Genomic DNA, 21,761 nt, shown 5'->3' on the forward strand with positions numbered 1-21,761 from the left:
AGGAAGAAAAAAAATTCAACTACTTTCACTTCTCTTTCTACATAGTTCTTAAAGGTTTATGCAATCTTTCAGATTGTAAACCTTATTTTGTAAGAACTCTATATTACCCATTATAAATGATATTATAGTTGATGGTTTAAGCGACCTAAGAGTCCCGTAGTTTTTTTGTCTTGTTGAAGAGTTTTCCAAGCTAAAGCTCATGTCTATTTCTTTTTATTGTCTGCTTAGTTGAATGAATATTGATAGCTTATAAATATAACACTAAAACTAAAAGGAATCATTTCTGTAGTATGTTCTTTTTATCAACAAGTGGTATTAGAGTGGGTTGTAGTCCTTGCGTTGTTTATAATAATGGAGAGCAATACGAGTAGAATGATTACGCTTAATGGCTTTAACTATCATGTGTGGAAAGGGAAGATGGAAGATCTTCTTTACATCAAAGATTATTATTTACATGTGTTTGCTGGTGAAAAGTCAGAAGATAAAACTGATGAGCAATAGACCTTAAGTCATCGTCAGGTGTGTGGCTACATTAGGCAATTGGTGGATGATAATGTTCTCAACCATGTTAGTGAAGAGATTCACGCGAAGGATCTATGGAGAAAACTTGAAGAGTTATATGCTCGAAAGACAAGTAATAATAAACTATTTTTGACCAAACAAATGACGGGCTTGATGTACCAAGATGGAAATGTTATGTCCGATCATTTGAATACATTTTAGGGGATTATTAATCAGCTATCTGGAATGGGTATCAAGTTCGATGATGAAGTGCAAGGGTTATGGATTCTTGGTACACTAACAGACTCATGGGAGACGTTCAGAACATCATTGTCTAATTCACCCGCAAATAGTATTTGTACTATGGAGGTGGTGAAGAGTAGTGTTCTCAATGAAGAGATGAGAAGAATATCTCAAAGTTCTTCTTCACATTTTGATGTCCCACTTGTTGAAAGAAGAGGGAGGACTAAGAATAGAGGCCCGAATAAGAAGAGTAGAAGTAAACACAGATATGATAATAATTCTAATACTGAGTGTTATCATTGTGGCAAAAAGGGGCACATCAAGAAATTTTGATGAACGCTCCTAAGAGAGAACAAAAATGCAAATGATAAATAAAGAACAAATTGGATGACAGTGACAAACATGAGAAAGTTAATGTTACCACTGATAATTTCTTTAGTTTGTATGATGATGATGTTAATCTTGTTTACTAGGAGACTTGATGGGTGATTGATAACGGCGCTTCAATACATGCCACATCGCGGATGGATTTTTTCACATCTTACACTTCCAGTGATTATGGAAGTGTTAGAATGTGTAACAATAACATTTCCAAATTTAATAGTTTTGGAAACGTGTGCCTAAATCTTGAAAATGGCAACACGTTGGTTTTGAAGAACATGAAGCACATCCCTGACATCCGTATGAATTTGATATGCACTAGGAAGCTCAATGATGAAGGCTTTTACAATACTTTTAATGACGGTTACTAAAAGCTCATTGATATTGGAAAAGGGAGAAAAGTGCTCCTCATTGTATATGATGCAGGCAACGATTTCAGATTCTTCAATCAATGTAGTTGATGATGAAGAAAACGTTGAGCTTTGGCACAACAAACTTAGTCATATGAGTGAAAAAGATTTGATGATATTGGCTAAGAATAGTATTCTCTCTAGAGTGAAGAATAGTTCTTTGAAGAAGTGTACTCATTGTTTGGCGGGGAACAGACTAGAGTTGCCTTAAAAAATATTCCTTACTCGTGAACACCAGATATACTTGATTTAGTATATTTATGATGTGTGTGGTCCTATGAAAACAGGAACACTTGGTAGTGCCTTATATTTTGTGAGTTTTATTGACGACCAATAAAGAAAGAATTGGGTGTATACTTTAAAGTTCAAAAATTAAGTGTTAGATGTTTTCAAATAGTTCCATACTCTTTTAGAAAGACAGACTTGCACAAAACTTAAGTTTGTTCGAACGGATAATGGTGGTGAGTATTGTGATCTTTTTGATAAGTATTGTAGGGAATGCAGCATAAAATAACACCTACGAAGACACCTTATTTGAATGATTTAGCTGAGAGGATGAACCGAACACTAGTTGAAAGAGAGAGATGTTTACTTTCACAATCACATCTTCCTTAATCCTTTTGGGGTGAGGCTTTGAATATAATGGTACATGTTTTGAATCTCACGTCATGCGTTCTTTTGGATTTGGAGGTGTTAGACAAGATATGGTCGGGAAATAAAGCTTCTTATGATCATCTACGCGTCTTTGGGTGCAAGGCTTTTATTCATATTCTGAAAGATGAACGATCTACGCTTGATATAAAGACAAGACAATGTGTATTCACCGGGTTTGAGGTGGATGAGTTAGGTTTCAGATTCTATGATCCAATTCGGAAAAATCTCATTAAAAGTTGAGATGTTGTGTTTATCAAAAAACCAAAACAAAACATAACAAATATTAATAAAATAGAAAAGAAGAATAACGATGATTTTATTGAGATATATCCAGTTCTTACTCATGCAACGCATCCTAATCATGGGGGAGATGTGTCAATGATAGTGATGGTATCGTTAATGATGAAATTTTGCTGACCAGTGATCCAATTGGAAATGTTGATGAAGAAGTTCAAGATGAACCAGTTGAACATTTGAGAAGATCTATTGGAAAGTATCGTCCCTCGACGAGGTACCCTTTATGTGAGTATGTGATGCTCACAGATGCAGGGGAGCCATAAATCTACCAAGAGGCAGTTTTGTTGATGAGAAATGGTTGTGGTTGAAAGCTATGGAATAAGAGATGCAATCACTTCATGAGAACCACACTTATGACTTGGTAAAGTTGCCACAAGGCAAGAAGACTCTTAAGAACGGATGAATTTACAGTATTAAGATTGAAAATAACAATCCATAACCAAGATACAAGGCTCGGTTGATTGTTAAAGGATTTGATCAAAAGAAATGTATTTATTTTAAAGAGATATTCTCTCTGGTTGTGAAGATTTCCTTGATCCGAGTTGCTCTTAGTATAGCAGTATGCTTGACCTAGTGATTGAACAACTTGATGTGAAAACTCATTTCTTCATGGTGATTTGGAAGAAGAAATTTATATGGAGCAGCTAGAAGGATTCAAAGTTAAGGGAAAAGAGCATCTTGTGTGCAAATTGAAAAAGAGATTGTATGGTCTCAAATAAGCCCCAAGGCAATGGTACAAGAAATTTGTCTCTTTTATGATGAGTCACGGGTATAACAAGATATCGTGAGATCACTTCTTGCTTTTCAAAAGGTACTCAAAAGATGACTTCATTATTCTTCTTTTATATGTTTTATATATTGACGATATATTAATAATCAACCATGATACTAGAAAGATTGATATGATAAAGAGAGAGTTGAGCAAATCTTTTGCGATGAAATATTTCAGACCATATGTTAGTTGAGTATACAGATTCAGATATGGCAGGTGATGTTAATTCCAGAAAATCTATTTCAAGTTTTCTGATGACTTTTACAGGTGCTATTTCATGGCAATCAAAGCTGCAAAAATGTGTTGCGTTGTCCACTACGAAAAGAAGCTGAGTACATTGCAATCATTAAGGGTTGCAAATAAGCTTTGTAGATGAAAAAATTTCTCGAAGAGTTGGGTTGTAACTAAGAGAAATTTGTTGTGTTTAGCGATAGGTAGAGCACTATCCACCTCTCCAAGAACTCTTCATTTTATTCCATGTCGAAACATATTAATGTGAGATACTACTAGATTCGAGACATGCTTGAAACAAAGCAATTGCACTTGACAAAATGTTAGTTCACACAAGTAAGAATGGATCATACATGCTGACGAAAACTTTGTCGAGTGAAACGCTTAAAGCTTTTCGGCGAAGAGCGGGCAAGTTGGAGCCCACCATATGAGCTAAAAGAGGAGTTTGTTGGAATTTCCGGCTCATTAGGCTTGAACTAATAATATATATTATACATGGTCTAAGCATGCTAAATAGACGTGTTGCGAATTTAGACGTTGATGTCTAATTCCATTAGACATGGTAGTCTAATGGGAAACGTAGTTAGACGTTGACGTCTAACTCCTTCAGACAAATATGAAATGATACGTAGTTAAACGCTGCAGTCTAATAGATACGTAGTTAGACATTGAGGTCTAACTCCATTAGACGTGATAGTCTAATGGGTAACGTAGTAAGACGTTGGCGTCTAACTCCTTTAGACAAGTCTGAAGGGATGCATAGTTAAACATTGTAGTCTAACAAATACGTAGTTAGACGTTGAAATCTAACTCCATTATACGTGGTATTCTAATGGGTAACGTAGTTAGACATTGGCGTCTAACTCTTTCAGACAAGTCTGAAGGGATGCATAGTTATACGTTGTATTTTAACAGTTACGTAGTTAGACGTTGAGGTATAACTCCGTTAGACGTGATAGTCTAATGGGTAACATAGTTAGACGTTGGTGTCTAACTCCTTCAAACAAGTCATAAGTGATACGTAGTTAGACGTTGTAGTCTAATAGATACGTAGTTAGACGTTGAGGTCTAACTCCATTAGACGTGGTAGTCTAATGGGAAATGTAGTTAGACGTTGACTTCTAACTCCTTCAGACAAGTCTAAAGTGATACGTAGTTAGACGTTGCAGTCTAACAAATACGTAGTTAGACGTTGAGGTCTAACTCCATTAGACGTGGTAGTCTAATGGGTAATGTAGTTAGACGTTGGCGTCTAACTCCTTTAGACAAGTCTGAAGGTATGCGTAGTTAGACGTTGCAGTCTAACTCCATTAGACTTGGTGGTCTAATGGAACACGCAATTAGACATTGACGTCTAACTCCCTTAGACTAGGCAGTCTAATGGAGAACGTCTAATGCCTAGATTTAACAGCCGTTTTAAGTTAGCATACGTCTACCCACGATCAACTAGTTGTATGCTACTCTACTCCATTCACTCCTGTGCAGACTGACAATCCAGCTAATTGTATCTAATGAACGAACGCCACGTATACAAATGTCCTTCCAACGGTTTGTCCAGTACACGACAATATTAGAGAGGATATTCGGCGCACTACTAGTTTGGTATGGCCACGATCCATTTGATTAGAGTCTGTTGTACTCTTGTCCTTTGGGCGGCCTTCCAATGGACGTTTTCCACGTGTCCATGAAGAAGATTCGACTGTTGGTGTCCTTTTACTACAAATAGATGCTCAAGAACAACGGACGAATTACTGGTGACTGAATTTACAAGCTTACTCTTGCCTTACTGAATCTCTTACATTCTTTAAGTTCAAGAGAGAAAGAATCAAAACATTGTCTAGATATGAGAATATTGTTCATAATATTATAAGTTGAACAGAGGTTGTTCTGTTCAACAAAGTGTTAGCTAGTTCAGTAAACTGTATTTGATTTAAAGAATTTAGTGAAATCCTTCCGGCTGTGGAAGAAGGGGGTGATGTAGGAGGGTTTGCTCCGAACATCCATATACAAATCCCTGTGTTCTTTACTTTCTTTCATTTATCTTTAATTGGTTCAAAGCTTCAAATCCGATGAACACTTCTGCACTTGAAATCGTTTCAAGAGTTCGAAAGATTTGTGAAGAATAGAAACAAATTTTAACTCTAACAGTGTTAAAATCGAATCGTTTTTCATAAGTTGTTATCAATAGTCAGACTTTAGTCTCTATTGTTATCACCGATCCTATCATATTTTATATTATTATATAGTATTTTATTATATATAATAGGCATCAAGGGTTTACAGTCACAATACACAAGTTTAAGGAAAATAAGATAGAGAGAGCAAGACGAAGACACATGTTAAAAGAAAAACTCTTTTTTCTTCAACTACTTTAATTTTTCTTTCTAGATAGTTCTTATAGGTTTAGGTAATCTTTTAGATTGTAAACCTTATTTTGTAAGAACTCTGTATTACCCATTATAAATGATATTATAATGGATGGTTTAGACGATCTAAGGGTCCTATGTTTTTTTACTCATGTTGAAGAGTTTCCACGCTAAAACTCGTGTCTCTTTCTTTTTATTGTCTGCTTGGTTGAATGAATATTGATAACTTATAAATATAGCACTAAAACAAAAAAAAGTCATTTTCGCATTAGGTTCTTTTTATCAACAATTGATACCTTAAAGACATAAATTGTTTTATAAAAAACAACTTATTATTACATGTCTTTCTCTCATACAATTCTTGAAATTAGTCCAAAAAGTACGAGCATCATTAATAGAAATCACTGGTTCAGAACATTATCATCAACCTATTGACGAATATACACATACTTGTCTGTACAAAAATTTCCAATCATCCACACTTTTTTTTGCAGGTTTAGCTGAAGAGAACACTAACAGATGATTTTTTTTATATACAACAAATCTTTTATTTCAGTTTTCCAGATATTATAATTAGAACCATTCAAGCTCACCGTTATAGATGTATTTGTCTTCATCCTTATACTCAAATAAAAAAACAAGATCTGATACCACTTTGATTGGAAAATGTATTCTTCAAAACAGAACACTTTTCCAACTAATTGAGTATAAAGGATGAGCAAAACATAATGAAATTAAAATGACAATACAAGATAAGTTTTAGCGTGAAAACTTCTTTTCAAATCGAGAGTAAAAATTACGGGACCTGAACATGTCTCTTAATAATCCACTATCAGCAACAAAGTTACAAGTAAGGGTTCACTCTAGATATAATCAAACTAGAGATCAATTGCATCAAGACCATACACTCATTTTGGTAAATAACAACAAAGAACAAAAATAACAAGATCAACAAACCTTATCAATTCTATAATTCTAGTTTCTCTTCATTAACTTAGAAGCATTAGAAAACAGACCTTCACCGTTCAGAATGTAGCCCTATAAATAACCAACAAGCAATCAATGTTTGAAGTCGATCAAATGGTGAAAACTTTGACAAATATAAAGTTTCTCTTGTTGTTATCTCAAGTTCCTGAATCTATTTTTGCTCTACTCTCTCTCCCGTTGTTCTGTAAAACCCACTAAAAACCTAACTGAAACATAATATCCATTCACATTATATACTCTGGGCCTAAATAAAGTCCACACTAAGTTAAGTCTCTCCAACTAAGAGGACAAAACCCAATAGAGTTCACACTATTACTCTCGAATGCTTGACTAACTAGTACTTCTATTGGCCAAATTCAAACTTTTTTCTATTTTTATTATCTAAAACCTTCACTAATTTACCTACAAAGAAATATATATATATATATATATATATATATATATAAAGTGAAGAAAATTTGCAAATGTAAGAAATTGGTTTCGATATAATTAGGAAACTCCAATAGTTATGATTCACACTGATTTTTTATATGTATAAAGGATGTAACCTGTTTCACTAATTCATATTTTGAAGTAAGTTACAAAATTATAAAACTTAATTTGTTTAAGAGATAAAATATTTCAGGTTTAATTCTTAAGAAACTCTTAGGTTGAAATAAGGATAATGTATGTATTAAACCGTACTAAATTTTTAAACAAAAGTTATGATATCATAAGTTAAAACTAAAACCATTTCTAAAAATACCAATAACCACATTGTAACCATTAGAAATACTTTATCTCAAAAAAGCTCAAGATTCAAGAAATTTTAGTATCGATTTACGTGTCGAGAATCTTTTTAATAAAACATTATTTTTAAAAAACATTATAAAAATATGTCCCGGTATTTTGAAATTAATTACAATAATAATAATAATTAATTTTTGATCAAATTTAGATTAAAATAATCAAATTACAATTTGATTTAAAAAATCTCCATTTTAAACTAATTAAAATTTTTAATTTAAAAGATTATTTATTTGATGAAAAAGTCGCCAATTGATTTTTTATTTAAAATCAATAAAATTATACGTCTACAAACGTATATTTGACTATAAATTCTTTTTAAGTTTGATGTTTGGTGATACTTGGGAAAAGACTTTCGTACTATATTCTCCATACTTGTTAAAAAACGGTCTCTACTTTAAAAAATCTTGGCTTTTGAAAAATTGGTTTATTACGTTTTATTTTACCAATTATTCTTCAGATCCTAAACATGCATAGATTTTTCTTGCATTTAAAATAATAAAATAATATTTAAATGATGTTACATGAAAAATATCAGTTTCTAAAAATAAATTCCAAACAGGTCTTTATCAAAATATTTTTTTATGAAAATATTTTGAAATTGTTTTCTATTTTTTCTAGATTTTTAGAAAATAGTTTAGGACTTCAAAACTAAAAAAATAATTTTTAAAATATAAAATCCTAATCAAACAGACCTTAGGACCGACCCTCTCAGTCTAGGGTGTTGATCCCAAGGTCCCGGGCTAAAACCCTCTTGGTCGGGGTGAAGGTCTTTCGATCAAGGTGTAGGAGACTCTCGGTCAAGGTGCGGAAGCTCTCAGTCGAAGTGTAGGAGCTCCCGGTTGAGGTGCGTGAGACTCTTAGTCTCGGGCTAAGGATCATCGGTCGAGTGTGGAAGGTCCTCGGTCGAGGTGCAAAGAGCTCTCGATCTTGGGTTAGTCTCAGATTAAGTGTCCTCGGTCAGGTGTAGGGGAGGATTAAATTTTAACGGTCCTAGGTTAAGTTTCCTCGGTCAGAAATGAAACCCAAGTTAGACCTTTGGTCGGTCGTCAAGAACATCAAATTACAAGTTTGATGGTCTTGACTAGGCCCTAATCCATTTATCCAAGGGCATGGGGAGCTTCACCTAGTCTCAATGATCATTTAGAACATCATCTTGATCCATCATTCGATCGGGATGATTCCCTTTTCAACTCAAACAATTTTGAGGAAAAAAACGGGTTTTCAGTTTTAAGGTTTGATGTAGTTTAAGAAGTTTGCCAACAGTTTTCTTATACCTTATAGGATTGAATGAAACCAAAATATGAATACTACCTGATTGTTTTAACCAATCTAAGAACTGAAATTTTTATTTTTATAAAAATTTAGTTTTTGATCAAACATGATCGGGATGGCTTAGAATTGTCTTGAATAAGTTCCTAACATCCTTAGAAACATAATAAAAATGTTTCTGAGTTGTTGTTCTTGAGTAATACAAAAACCTGATTTTGAAAATTTTCAAAATTAAATTTAGGTATTTTTGATTTAAATTTATTGATTCTGTTTTGTTTCGACAAAAAGATTATAAATGATATTAAGATCGTTTCTCAATCAAGAAATTGAACAATCAGATAGTATATAAGAGCGGTCAAACTGAAATGTAAAAATTTAAATTTGAACTTGTAAATCAAATTACAGTATGATTGGAAGCTTACTATGACTTGGAGAACACTCTTGAACTCTTTTAGAAGCTTTATGAATGCATGCTTATAGCCTTACACAAAATTTCCAACTTTTCAGAAAAAAACATGAAAATTTTTAATGGCGGATTTCCTTTGGGAGTGATTGAGGGCTTGTGATTGGATTCCTTACATTCGGTTTGCCTAGAGGAGGCTATTTATAGCCTCACAATGTCAGTTAATCGATCAAGTGGATCAAATTTCAGTCAAAATCCATTAATGGCGTTTTGTATGTACTTCATCCAATTTGATCGATTAGGCCATGATAAGGCATATGATCGTAGGTGAAATGATCAACCTAGTAGGATGATCATTTCAGGTTTTAAATCAACCAATTTTGTGTACTAACAACGGAGTTCCATCTTTGAGAAATCAAAGATCTCAGTTGTTCATCATTGTTGTTCGCCGCGAGTAAGAAGACAAACTAAAAGAGAAACGACGTCATGTTAATCACTCCACTAATTAACTTCTATTTCAACTTAAGGCATTCTAACATTTGTTCTCTTAAAATTCATTCAATTTAAAATTATTGAGAATGATTTACTAGAGGGCCTAAATGATCACCAAAACCTACACTTGATTTAGATTGTTGAGTACTTCCCAACATTTTTTTTTAGATATTTAGAAAACAGTTTAGGACTTCAAAATTAAAAAATAAATTTTAAAATATAAAATCCGAACCAAACAGGCCTTAGAACCGGCCTTCTCGGTCTAGGGTGTCGATCCCTCAGTCCCGGGCTAAAACCCTCTCGGTCGGGGTCAAGGTCTCTCGATCGAGGTGTAGGAGACTCTTGGTCGGGGTGCGGGAGCTCTCAATCGAGGTGTAGGAGTTGTCAGTCAAGGTGCAGAAGACTCTTAGTCCTGGGCTAAGGATCCTCAGTCGGGTGTGGAAGGTCCTCGGTCGAGGTGTGAAGAGCTCTCGGTCTTGGGTTAGTCTCGGACTAAGTTTTCTCGGTCAGGTGTAGGGGTGGGTTCAATTTTTTCGGTCTTGGGTTAAGTTTCCTCGGTTGGAAATCAAACCCAGCTTAGACCCTTGGTCGGTGTCAAGAACATCAAACTACAGGTTTGATGGTCTTGACTAGGACCTGATTCATTGATCCAAGGGAATGGGGAGCTTCACCTAGTCCCAATGATCATTTATAACATCATCCCGATCCATCATTCGATCGGGATGATGCCCTTTTCAACTTAAACAATTTTGAGGCAAAAAATGGGTTTTCGGTTTTTAAGATTTGATGTAGTTTAAGGAGTTTGGCAACGATTCTTATACCTTATAGGATCGAATGAAATCAAAATATGAACACTACTTGTTTGTTTTAACCAATTAAAGAACTAGAATTTTATTTTTATAAAAAATTTAGTTTTTGATCAAACATTATCGGGATGGCTTGGAATTGGCTTGAATATGTTTCTAACATCCTTAGAAACATACTAAAAATATTTATGGGTTGTTGTTAGAACAAAAAACGATTTTAAAAGATTTCAAAATTAAATTTAAGTATTTCTGATTTAAGTTGATTTTTTCCGTTTTGTTTCGACAGAGAGCTTATAAATGAAAACGAAGAGGTAACAAAGAAACTTGACCCGGAAGCAACAATCAATACCGAAGAGGTTGTGGAAAGGGAAAGCGTGGGAGAAAGCAAGAAATGGGAAGTGGGAGAAGGAAATGAGAAAGATAAAGTAGGGGCAGCTTAATCGGGTGAAACTGTGCAATCTCCAATTTAGAAGAGGTTGACCAAAGAAACACGAAAATCCCAAAACAGCAATTAAGAAAATAAAGGAAAATACAATTCCTTATAGTCCTACTATATGGGAAAAACAAAAAGGAAGAAAATGTAAAGGAAAGGGAAGTAAAGTTGAACATCTTCTTTTCATTAATGAACCTAATGACATAGAATATTATAAGGTTAAATGACCCTATTAAGAGAAGAGAGGTTAGAAGAATAGCAGAAAGGAATTAAATCACAGTATTTGGAATTATTGGAACAAAAGTCAAACAAAGTCAAATAGAGAATGTTGCACAGAGTTGCTTTAAAGAAGAATGAGAATTTATTCATAACTCTGATGGGGTTAAAAGTAGAATCTGGGTAGGATGGGATAAAAGAAAGGTTGAAGTCAAGAAAAGTTTTGAAAACAAATAAGTTATTTTGACAGAGGTTATCAATCTGGTGACAAGGGCAAAAATCTTCTTTGCGGTAGTCTATGCAAGTAACTCTGGGACAGAGAGAAAGACACTTTGGAATTATTTAAGAAGAGGCATTACGGACGACGAACAGTGGGTTATTATGAGAGATTTTAACGTTACAAGATTCAGGAATGAAAGAGAGCCTGAGACAGACATAACACAAGACATGCAGGATTTCAATGAATGCATTCGAGACATAAGCTGCATTGAACCGTCTTCCTTAGGTAATCTATTTTCATGGTCAACTTCAAGAGGGGCGGACAACATGAGAAAAAGAAGAATTGATAGAGGTCTAGTGAATGAAAAATGGGTAGAGTTTTACCCAAGAAGCCAAATTCAGGTTTTGAAACCAAGTATCTCTGACCACTGCCCTTTGAAATTCTTTTGGGAGAGGGAGAAAAAACAAAAAAGACCCTTTAAGTTATTCAAATTCTAAATGAAAGATGAAGATTTTAATGAAATCCTTAATGAAACTTGGAACATCAAAATTATTGAAATAATGATGTTTAGAGTTTGTGAGAAACTAAGATTATTGAAAGGAAAGTTGGATCAGCTAGACCGAAAAAAATATAGTGGGATTTCTAAAAGAGTAGAGGAAGCTAGAACGAAACTGGAGGAAATACAAAGCAGTGCACTGAGAACCCCGAACTTACCTTATAACAGGGAAGGGAAAAAGATGCTCTTACGCGATTTAGAGACCTCTATTCTAAAGAAGAAAGCTTTGCTAAGCAAAAATCTAGAGAAAATTGGTTTTCATTAGGAGACAAGAGTACTTCTTTCTTCTATAAAAAATGTTCATCAAGGAATTTCAGAAATCAGGTCCTAAGGCTCATAAACTCAAATGGAGATGTCTTACAGGGACAAAAGACAGTTCATGAGGAATCAATAAATTTCTACAAAAAGCTGATTGGAACAGAAACGAGCACAATAATAGAGGACAATCGAAGATTGCTTCAACAGATTATGCAAACGAAAATCAGTGAAGAAAGTGGTAATCAATTGATTACAAGAGTCAGTATGGAAGAAGTTAGAAAAGTATTGTTTTCGATGAAAGAGGATAAAAGCCCAAGGCCAGATGGTTTCAACGCAAACTTCTTCAAAGAAAACAGGGAAATAGTGGGTAAAGATGCAAGCGAATGGGTTTTGGAATTATTCCAAAATAGGAAAATGTTGAAAGAATGAAACGTCACAGTGTTGAATTTGATTCCTAAGAATTCAATTCCAGAAAAAATTCAGGACTTTCATCATATTTCATGCTGCAATGTTATTTACAAAATTATTTCAAAAATTATTTCGCAACGCTTGAAAACAGTTATTGATAAGCTTGTAGAATTAGAGCAATCATCATTTATTCTTAAGCGCTATATTTCCCATAACATCCTACTCATTCAGAGCTTATTGAATGGATATGGCAAGAAAAACATATCGCCACGTGTGGCTTTAAAAATTGACATTAGAAAAGCTTTTGAATCGATCAGATGGGGATCAATCCATGAATTCCTCCTTGTTGTAGGTTTTCCAATCATTTTCATTGATTGGATTATGCAATGTGTTTCCACTCCTCACTTTGTTGTGAGCGTGAATGATATTCATGGAGGCTTTATCAAGGGTGAAAGGGGAGTAAGGCAAGGAGACCCTATATCTTCTTACCTATTCGTCTTAATAATGGAAATTTTTGACTGCATTTTTAAAATGCTTCTGAGAAATTATCATTTCAAATTTCACATGTACTGCAAAGAAGAAGCAATAACCCATATATGTTTTGCAAATGATCTATTTTTTGTGGCTTATGCAGATGTTGAATCTGTTAGTACAATCAAAGAAGCTCTAACAATCTTTTCGAGCTCAAAATTCACGAAGGTATGAGCTGGTCTCTAAAAAAGATTCTTAAACTAAGAAGCGATATTGCAGATCTTTATGACATCCGACTAGGGGACGGGAAAGGCACTCTATTCTGGCACGACCCTTGGTTTGAAAACCAGCCTATCATCGACAAGGAGCAGTTTCAAAATACTCGTATCAGAAGGGACTGCGCAAAAGCGAAAATCAGAGACATCAAATACGGGAATTGGAACTTGCTCTTGAGAAGAATTTCAGAAGGAAAGAGGATACTTGATCATATAAGTAACATACAACTACACGACAGACCGGATATTCATGAATGGAAAGCTGAGGACAATGGGAAACTGGTATTGAAGAAAATATGGGAGGTAATCCGGGAAAAAGCGCAGAAAGTAGAATGAGCTCCTCTTGTATGGTCAACGAAGATTATCCCTCGACACCAGTTCATCCTATGGCTCGCCTTCTGGGAAAGACTCAGCACACATGATCGTATCAGTAAGTATATGAGCATCCCGGACGCGAGCTGTCTTCTATGCATAGGAAATGAAGAAACCATAGATCACCTATTCGGGAGCTGTTGTATTGCTTCGGCGCTTTGGGACAGATTCTATAAAAGCCTGGAGCTGATCAGTTTCCCGAGCGAATGGAATGAAATCAAAGAAGCGGCACTACTCAAAGCCAAGGGAAATAGATTTGCAACAAGCGTGTTCAAGTGCGGCTTTGGAGCAGTGGTGTATAACATTTGGCAAGAACGGAATGCAAGGGTATATGACAGAACCCGCAGGAGCATTGACGAGTTATGGAAAGATATTGTATCGGATTGCAGCGCCCTCGCGGGAACGTGGAGAGGAATTCCAAGCACGAAGCAGAACTGGAATATCTGTAGGAACTGGAATTTACCGTTTTTTAAACTCACTAGAATTGAAAGCATTGTAAACAGATAATTCATTTACGTTTTTAGCTTTTATTCAGAATGTTACGACTTCAAAATCATTCTAGGCCTGTCTAGAATGATCTCTTAAACTCGTGGTTTTTTTCCCATTTTTGGGAATTTTTAATGAAATGACGCTCAGTCGTTTTACCAAAAAAAAACAATCTTTTCGAGTATTACAGGTTTATGCATCAATGAGGACAAAAGTCAGGCATTTTGATGGAGGAGTTAATAAAGAAAGGAAGGAAAACATATTCAATATTTTGGGAATCAAGGAAGGTGAACTACTAGTGAAATACCTCGGAGTACCCATGTCATCAAAACAACTCTGATATAATCACTTTAGACAATTGATAGAAAAGGTTAGAAATTCTATCTTGGGTTGGGCTACGAAAAAACTGTCTTATGCAGGTATAATCAAGCTCGTTAAAAGAGTCATCTTTGGAATTATTGGCTATTGAGCACAACAGATAGTCATCCCAAAGAAAATAATGGATGAACTCGATAGAATCATGAAAGATTACATATGGGGAACACAAGGTAGAGGAGGCAAAAAAGTTAAATGGGAGGATGTTTGCACTCCCATAGAAAAAGGCAGACTAGGAATAAAAAATTGTGTTGAATAGAACAAAGCCCTCACCATTAAGAGTTTATGGGAGTTGGAGAAGAAAGCGGACTCCTTTTGGGTCAAATGGGTGCATACAATATTTATGAAAGAAGAGTAGAGTATTTGGACACGAAACATCAATGAAAGAATAGCATGGTCACTAAAGAAGATCCTAAAAACAAGAAAATATGTCTTTTAAATGGTGCAAACCACAATTGGATATGGAAGAGGGGTACTATTCTGGCATGATCATTGGCTGAATAATATTCTCATTATATTCAAAGAAGAAATACAAGGAAGCAAAGAGAATACATTATGTACTAATTTAGAGACGTTTATGAAGATAATGTGATTCACTTCTAAGGCGTATTCCAGAAGGTGATAGAATCTTAAACCCAATGAGGCAGAAGCAACTTAATGAAAGAAATGATAAAATATGCTGAAAAACAAAAAGCAACGAGAAGTTCATTACAGGAGAGACATGGTAAATGGTTAGAACAAGAAGACAGGAGGTAGATTGGAATAATGTGGTATGGTCTCCAAAGATTATTCATCATCACCAATTTATTCTCTAGCTGGTATATAGGAAAATATTGACAACAAAAGATAGAATTCGAAAATATATAAACATTACTGATATCAATTGTGTCATATGTTTGGGAGTTGAGGAAAGCATAAAGCATTTATTTGGGGAATGTTCTTTTGTAATATAAATCTGGAGAAGGTATGCTGCAAACATGAACAACATCAACTTTCCAGGAACATTGGAAGAAATCCAAGAGTGGATGAAGAATAAAGCAAAAGGAAGATCATTCTATGTAAGTATTCTGAAATACTACTTTGGAGCAGTAATCTACAATATCTGGAAAGAAAAAAATTCAAGAACTCACAGTGAAAGAAGTAGAACTGCTGAAGATATTTGGGGGGATATAACTTCAGATGGAAATGTACTCACCCAATCTTGGAGACGAATCGAAAGTAATGAAGAGAATAGAAAACTCTGCCAGATATGGGATATTTCGTTTGAGAAAGTTACAAGTAGAATCAAAGAAAAACGCTATAGGCGCTAATTGATTGTTGTTGTTGTCTGTAATTCACTTATTATTTCATTATCAAATCTAGAAATTGTCTAGATCTGATCTTAAACTTTTGTATTTTTTTTCTCTCTTTTGGGTTTTTTTAATGAAATGGCACTGAGATGTTTTCCCGAAAAAAAAAGGTCGTTTCTCAATCAAGAAAATGAACAATAAGATCGGTCGAACTGAAATGTAAAAATTTCAATTTGAACTTGTAAATCGAATTACAGTATGATTGAAATCTTACTGTGAGTTGGAGAACACTCTTCAACTCTTTTAGAAGATTTATGAATGCATGCTTTACATCCTTACACAAAATTTTCAATTTTTCAAAAAAAAACATGAAAATTTTAATGGCGGATTTCTTTTGGGAGTGATTGAGGGCTTGGAATTGGATTCCTTGCATTTGGTTTTCCCAGAGGAGGCTATTTATAGCCTCACAATGTCGGTTGATCGACCAAGTGGTTCAAATTTCAGTTAAAAGCCATCAATGACGTTTTCTCTATACTTCATCCAACTTTATTGATTAGGTCATGATGAGGCATATGATCGTAGGTGAAATGATCACCCTGGTAGGGTGAACATTTCAGGTTTTAAATCAACCGATTTTGTGAACTAACGTCGGAGTTGCATCTTTGAGAAATCAAAGATCTCGGTTGTTCATCATTGTTGTTCACCGTGAGGAAGAATACAAACTAGAAGAAAAATGACGTCATTTCAAGCTAAAGTGCTGACGCATGAGCGTTCTTTCCGCGTTTCGTCTGCGCTTGGGCGTTCCGTTGCGTCTGGGCTAACGACGTTGAGGCGCGCATTAGTTGTTCCGCTGCTTCGTGAACGTGTGTCTCTTCCGTTGCAGCAGGCGACGCGGGTTACTATTGGGCGTTGAATGACAATTCAATGCTCATCCGATGGTTATGAGGTATGTTGCACTGATTTATCTTAATATTGGTTGTAACAGATTTCGATCCTTTTCCAAGAGCTTGTTTGAAATAGATTTTTTTTCAATCCATTTTGGCTCCATTTTTAATCTACAAAATATATAAAATATGTTTAATAAATATGAAATTTATTTTGTCTATTTATTATTATTTTTATAGATTTTTGGGTTTTAATAAATAATTTGTTTATGATAAAATTGATATAAAATTATCTTAAATTATTTATTTTAATTCTCTTTAATTTTTTAAATTTTATTTAAGATAAAATGAATTCAACATTTATTTCAAATTATTTTAATTATTTTTCTTGGTCATTATCTTAATTAATTGGAGATTAATTATTATAATAATTAATCAAATTTAATTGTACTTTTGACCTTAATTTAAATTATTTTGATTTTATTGATTTAAAATAATTATTGTAAAATTTATAAATTGAGGTGACTAAAATTCTAGTGCTTACCCACATTATAAAAAAAAATTATTGTTGGGAAGTATTCAACAATCTAAATGAAGTGTAGGTTTTTGTTGGTCATTTAGGCCCTCTAGTAAATCATCCTCAATCATTTTAAATTAATAATTTTAAATTGAATGAATTTTAAGAAAACAAATGTTATAATGACTTAAGTTGGAGTTGAAATTAGTTGGGGCGAGTGATTAACTTAAAATCTGAATAATTACCCTTTTCAATCTTAAAATTTTAAGAGTTAAAATAATATTTTAACTTTATATATATATATATATATTATATATATATTTATATCACGATTTTGAGAAACAACTCGTACCGCAAAAGTGATATCGCTATTATACGAAAGTGACATCGCTGTTATACAAAAGAGACATCGTTGTTATACGAAAGAGACGAGGTTCGCTCCCTAAAAGCCGTGTTCCCTATCATTCCACTATATATATATATATTATATATATATATTTATATTTATATTTATATTTATATTTATTTTATATTGAATATTCCAAATGCATAAAATTCCAACATGGCTAAATTGACTTTAAACGTAGACTTAGACTTTTCCTTGTTGCTATCACTTCATTGAAAAAACACAACTAAATGAAATCACAAACTTTCTACCATTCATCATTTGCTCTGTTCCTCAATTATCTTCAAAACCATATACAAATATGAATCATATGATTCCACTTCTTCTTCATCTTCTTCTTCCTCTTGTTTCTTCCCATCATCAAATCAATGGACAACCGACATCAACACTAGACAAGCCATCAATCGCCAACGTTTCCACTTCATGGACAATGGACATAGGAGGAATGCCAAGCACAGGAACAAAACGTTTCCAACCAATCCTCACAAGTCAAAGCCCAAACGATAACAATCCATTATTTTCCTGCGGATTCCTATGCAATTACATCGGCACAAGTTTCAAATGTGTCTTCGGCGTTGTCATCTTCCCAAACAGATCCATAACAATGGATCGAAAGCTAATCTGGTCAGCCAATCGAAACAATCCCATATCAGGAAACGGAACTCTGAAATTGGTCGAGGATGGAAACTTACTATTGATGAATTCTAGTGAGAGCTTGGTTTGGAACACAAGCACTGCTGGTAAGTCTGTCACAAGTTTATACATGTCTGAAAATGGAAACCTTATTTTATTTGATAACATAAGTAAGAAAGTCATTTGGCAATCATTTGATTATCCAACGGATTCTTTACTTCCTGGACAAGTTCTACTTTCTGATCAACAGAAACTTGTTTCAAATAAGTCATCATCAGATTTGAGAGATGGGTTATATTCCTTGCTTGTTCAAAACAATAGACTTGTCGCGCAATTTACCTCTAACGAGGTTAATTACACTTATTATACCGATCAAAACGCTGTGAGAATCGACAACTTGAATCGGGCTTACTTTGACTATCGAGATGGGATAGTTTCAAACGCGTTATTTGTTAGGTTGGAAGTGGATGGTCATTTGAGATCTTACGAGTGGAGTGAAATGGGGAATTGGGTTGTGGATAAAGACATGTTTACAATTTCAATAGGTGTTTGCGGGTATCCTAAGGTATGTGGAGACTATGGGATTTGTTCGGAAGGTCAATGTAGTTGTCCTAAAGTTGACAAAACTAGGTTTTATTCTTTATCGGAAAGAAATCCAAATCTTGGTTGTAAATTTGATCATAAACCTATCGATTGCAAATCGCCTAGTTATGATTATGAATTGGTTGAGATTAAGAATGTTTCTTACTTTGGCGTGAAAACGATGTTCATGGACAAAATCGACTTGTCGACTTGTCAGTTGAGTTGTTTGAAGAATTGCTCTTGCAAATCAATATTGTTCATAGGGAAATCCAATAAGGGAGATTGTCTTTCAATGAATGAAGTCCTATCATTGATGGATACGGATCAAAAAGACTCCAATACCACATTATATGTGAAGGTATGTAGAAAATAAAATAAATAATTACATTTTGTTTTGGTTTGGTTTATCATAATTTCTATTAGTTAGAATTTGTTAGTGTGTTTTAATCTAATTCAATCAAATCAAATGAATTCAAAAAGAAAATAATACAATTCATTATGTAAAAAATTTTCAAGAAAAAAAAATCATTTTTTTTTTCTGAAAATGATTAAGTTTGAAAATTTAGGCTATACAATAAGTTATGAGTCTTTAGATAGACATAGTCTCTATTATGTAATAATAACAAATTCTTTTTACATTTTAATTTCTATAGGTACCACTTCCCAAACGTAAAACAAACAAATGGCGTCTTGTCGTTATATTATCGACATCGATAGGAAGTACTCTTTGCGGTTTGGTACTAGTTATCATTTGGGTTATACAATATAGGAAGAAAATTAAATTGGAGCTTCAAGCTAATGAGTATTTTATTAACCAAGTTAAAGGGATCCCATCGAGATTCTCGTTCGAACAACTGAGATTAGTTACTAATGATTTTAAATGAAAACTAGGGGAAGGTGGATTCGGGACTGTCTTTGAAGGGACTTTGAGAAACGGAATGAAAGTCGCGGTTAAGCGTCTTAAACATGAGTTGGATCTAGCCGAAGTAACTTTCTTAGCCGAAGTTCAAACAATAGGGAGCATTCATCATGTGAATTTGGTAAGGCTGATGGGGTTTTGTGCGGAGAAGTCGCATAGGCTATTAGTGTACGAGTTTATGAGTAACGGGTCGTTACACGAATGGATCTTCCCGAAAAAACAAGTGGTTACTCTTCGATGGGAGTTGAGAAGGAAGATCGTGATGGACATTGCTAAAGGTTTGGCCTATCTTCATGGGGAATGTAGGCAAAAGATATTTCATTTGGATATTAAGCCACAAAATATACTCTTAGACGAAAACTTTGATGCTAAGGTTTCCGATTTTGGTTTGTCTAAGCTTATAGACAAAGATCAAAGCAAAGTGGTGACGAATATGAAGGGAACCCCGGGTTATATGGCACCGGAATGGTTGAGTTCTATCATAACCGAGAAGGTAGATGTGTATAGCTTTGGAGTGATGGTTTTGGAACTATTGTGTGGGCGAAAGAACGTCGATTTGTTACAAGCCGATGAAGAAGATATGTACTTGTTGAGTGTATTCAAGAGGAAAGCCGAAATAGGTAGGCTTCTTGATTTGGTTGATAAGAATAGCGAGAATATGCAAATAAACGGGGAAGAAGTCGTGGAAATGATGAAGGTCGCGGCTTGGTGTTTGCAAGTTGATTATGTGATAAGGCCTTCGATGGCCGCGGTGGTTCAAGTTTTGGAAGGATTGGCTAGTGTTGAGGATTTGATCGAGTATAATTTTGTGAACCAAATTGTCCAATCTAGAATTGAAGTGACTAATGATTCGGTTCTTGATCCGTTTTGTTTATCAGGACCAAGGTAGACATGTTTTGTTATTTATGTGACCCTTTTTTTTTTTTTTGTTGTTGTTGTAAAGTAAATGTTTTGTTATTTATGTGACATTTTTTTTTGTTGTTGTAAAGTAAATGTTTTTGTTTGAGATAATGAATACATTTGATTGAACCATATTTTGACAAGGAAAAAATAGTGAAAAACAATAACGACTCTGCTGGGGATCGAACCCAGAATCTCTGGTTTCGTAGACCAGCGCCTTATCCATTGGGCCACAGAGTCAATTTTGTTTTTGTTTAAACTTTAAATTTTGATGGTTTGAAAACTATTATTATCCTTACGGGTTTAAGCTGTGAAATATGAAGCTCTGCCTAGCCATAAATAAATTTCTCCTTTTTAGTTTAAACTATTAGGCTAAAAAATATAAAAACTAAAACACGAACCAATAAATGAAAAAATAATAATTGTTGGATATATATTCCCCTTACTCTATTTTTCTTATCGGATGTAAATTACTTAGTTATTGTTATTTCATTAAAAAATATTCAGATGAGAAAAACCTAAAAGAATTTGGAGTTAGGCAAAAATAAATATTTTCCTTAATTCAATGAACAATCAAACTAAAATAAACAAACAAACATCTAAACAATCCACCTACAAATTATATTATTTTGTGTCTTATAATAAGAGGTATTCATGACTTCTTCATACTTGATGTATCATTTTTTACAAAAATCTTGGCCCATATATACACTCTATCACGCTTTGTCCTAAAAAAAACCTTGAATTTCTTTCCATTAATAGTTAATAAACAATACCACTCAAATAACATTTAATGACATTACTAATAAATGAACCATCCAAATTCTTATCAAAGCACCCATTCTTTGATATGAGTAAGGAGGTACAAAATGGATAAACTCAACCCATATTACTCAACACATATTCAACTAAAATTTAATTTAGTCAAACAATTATTCAATATATATTGATGAATAATGA

At 34.0% G+C, this 21,761-nt stretch overlaps 2 protein-coding genes and 1 non-coding gene across 3 annotated transcripts; 2 read left to right on the forward strand and 1 right to left on the reverse strand.

Moving 5' to 3' along the window:
- Positions 1–17,972: 17,972 nt before the first annotated feature.
- Positions 17,973–20,821, forward strand: LOC124927183 (EP1-like glycoprotein 3). Its single transcript, XM_047467552.1, has 2 exons — positions 17,973–19,340; positions 19,636–20,821. Exons 1-2 carry the CDS (start codon positions 18,069–18,071, stop codon positions 19,864–19,866), a joined length of 1,503 nt encoding a protein of 500 aa, XP_047323508.1. The 5' UTR covers positions 17,973–18,068; the 3' UTR covers positions 19,867–20,821.
- LOC124924283 (G-type lectin S-receptor-like serine/threonine-protein kinase SD2-5) lies at positions 19,921–20,790 on the forward strand. The gene has a single exon (XM_047464342.1). The coding sequence runs from the start codon at positions 19,921–19,923 to the stop codon at positions 20,788–20,790; it is 870 nt and encodes a 289-aa protein (XP_047320298.1).
- Positions 20,822–20,968: 147 nt separating the features above from the next.
- Positions 20,969–21,041, reverse strand: TRNAR-ACG. The gene has a single exon. It is a non-coding gene; the product is annotated as a tRNA-Arg (tRNA).
- Positions 21,042–21,761: the final 720 nt, after the last annotated feature.

Source organism: Impatiens glandulifera, chromosome 2, assembly GCF_907164915.1.
Source record: "Impatiens glandulifera chromosome 2, dImpGla2.1, whole genome shotgun sequence".
Lineage (NCBI taxonomy): Eukaryota > Viridiplantae > Streptophyta > Magnoliopsida > Ericales > Balsaminaceae > Impatiens > Impatiens glandulifera.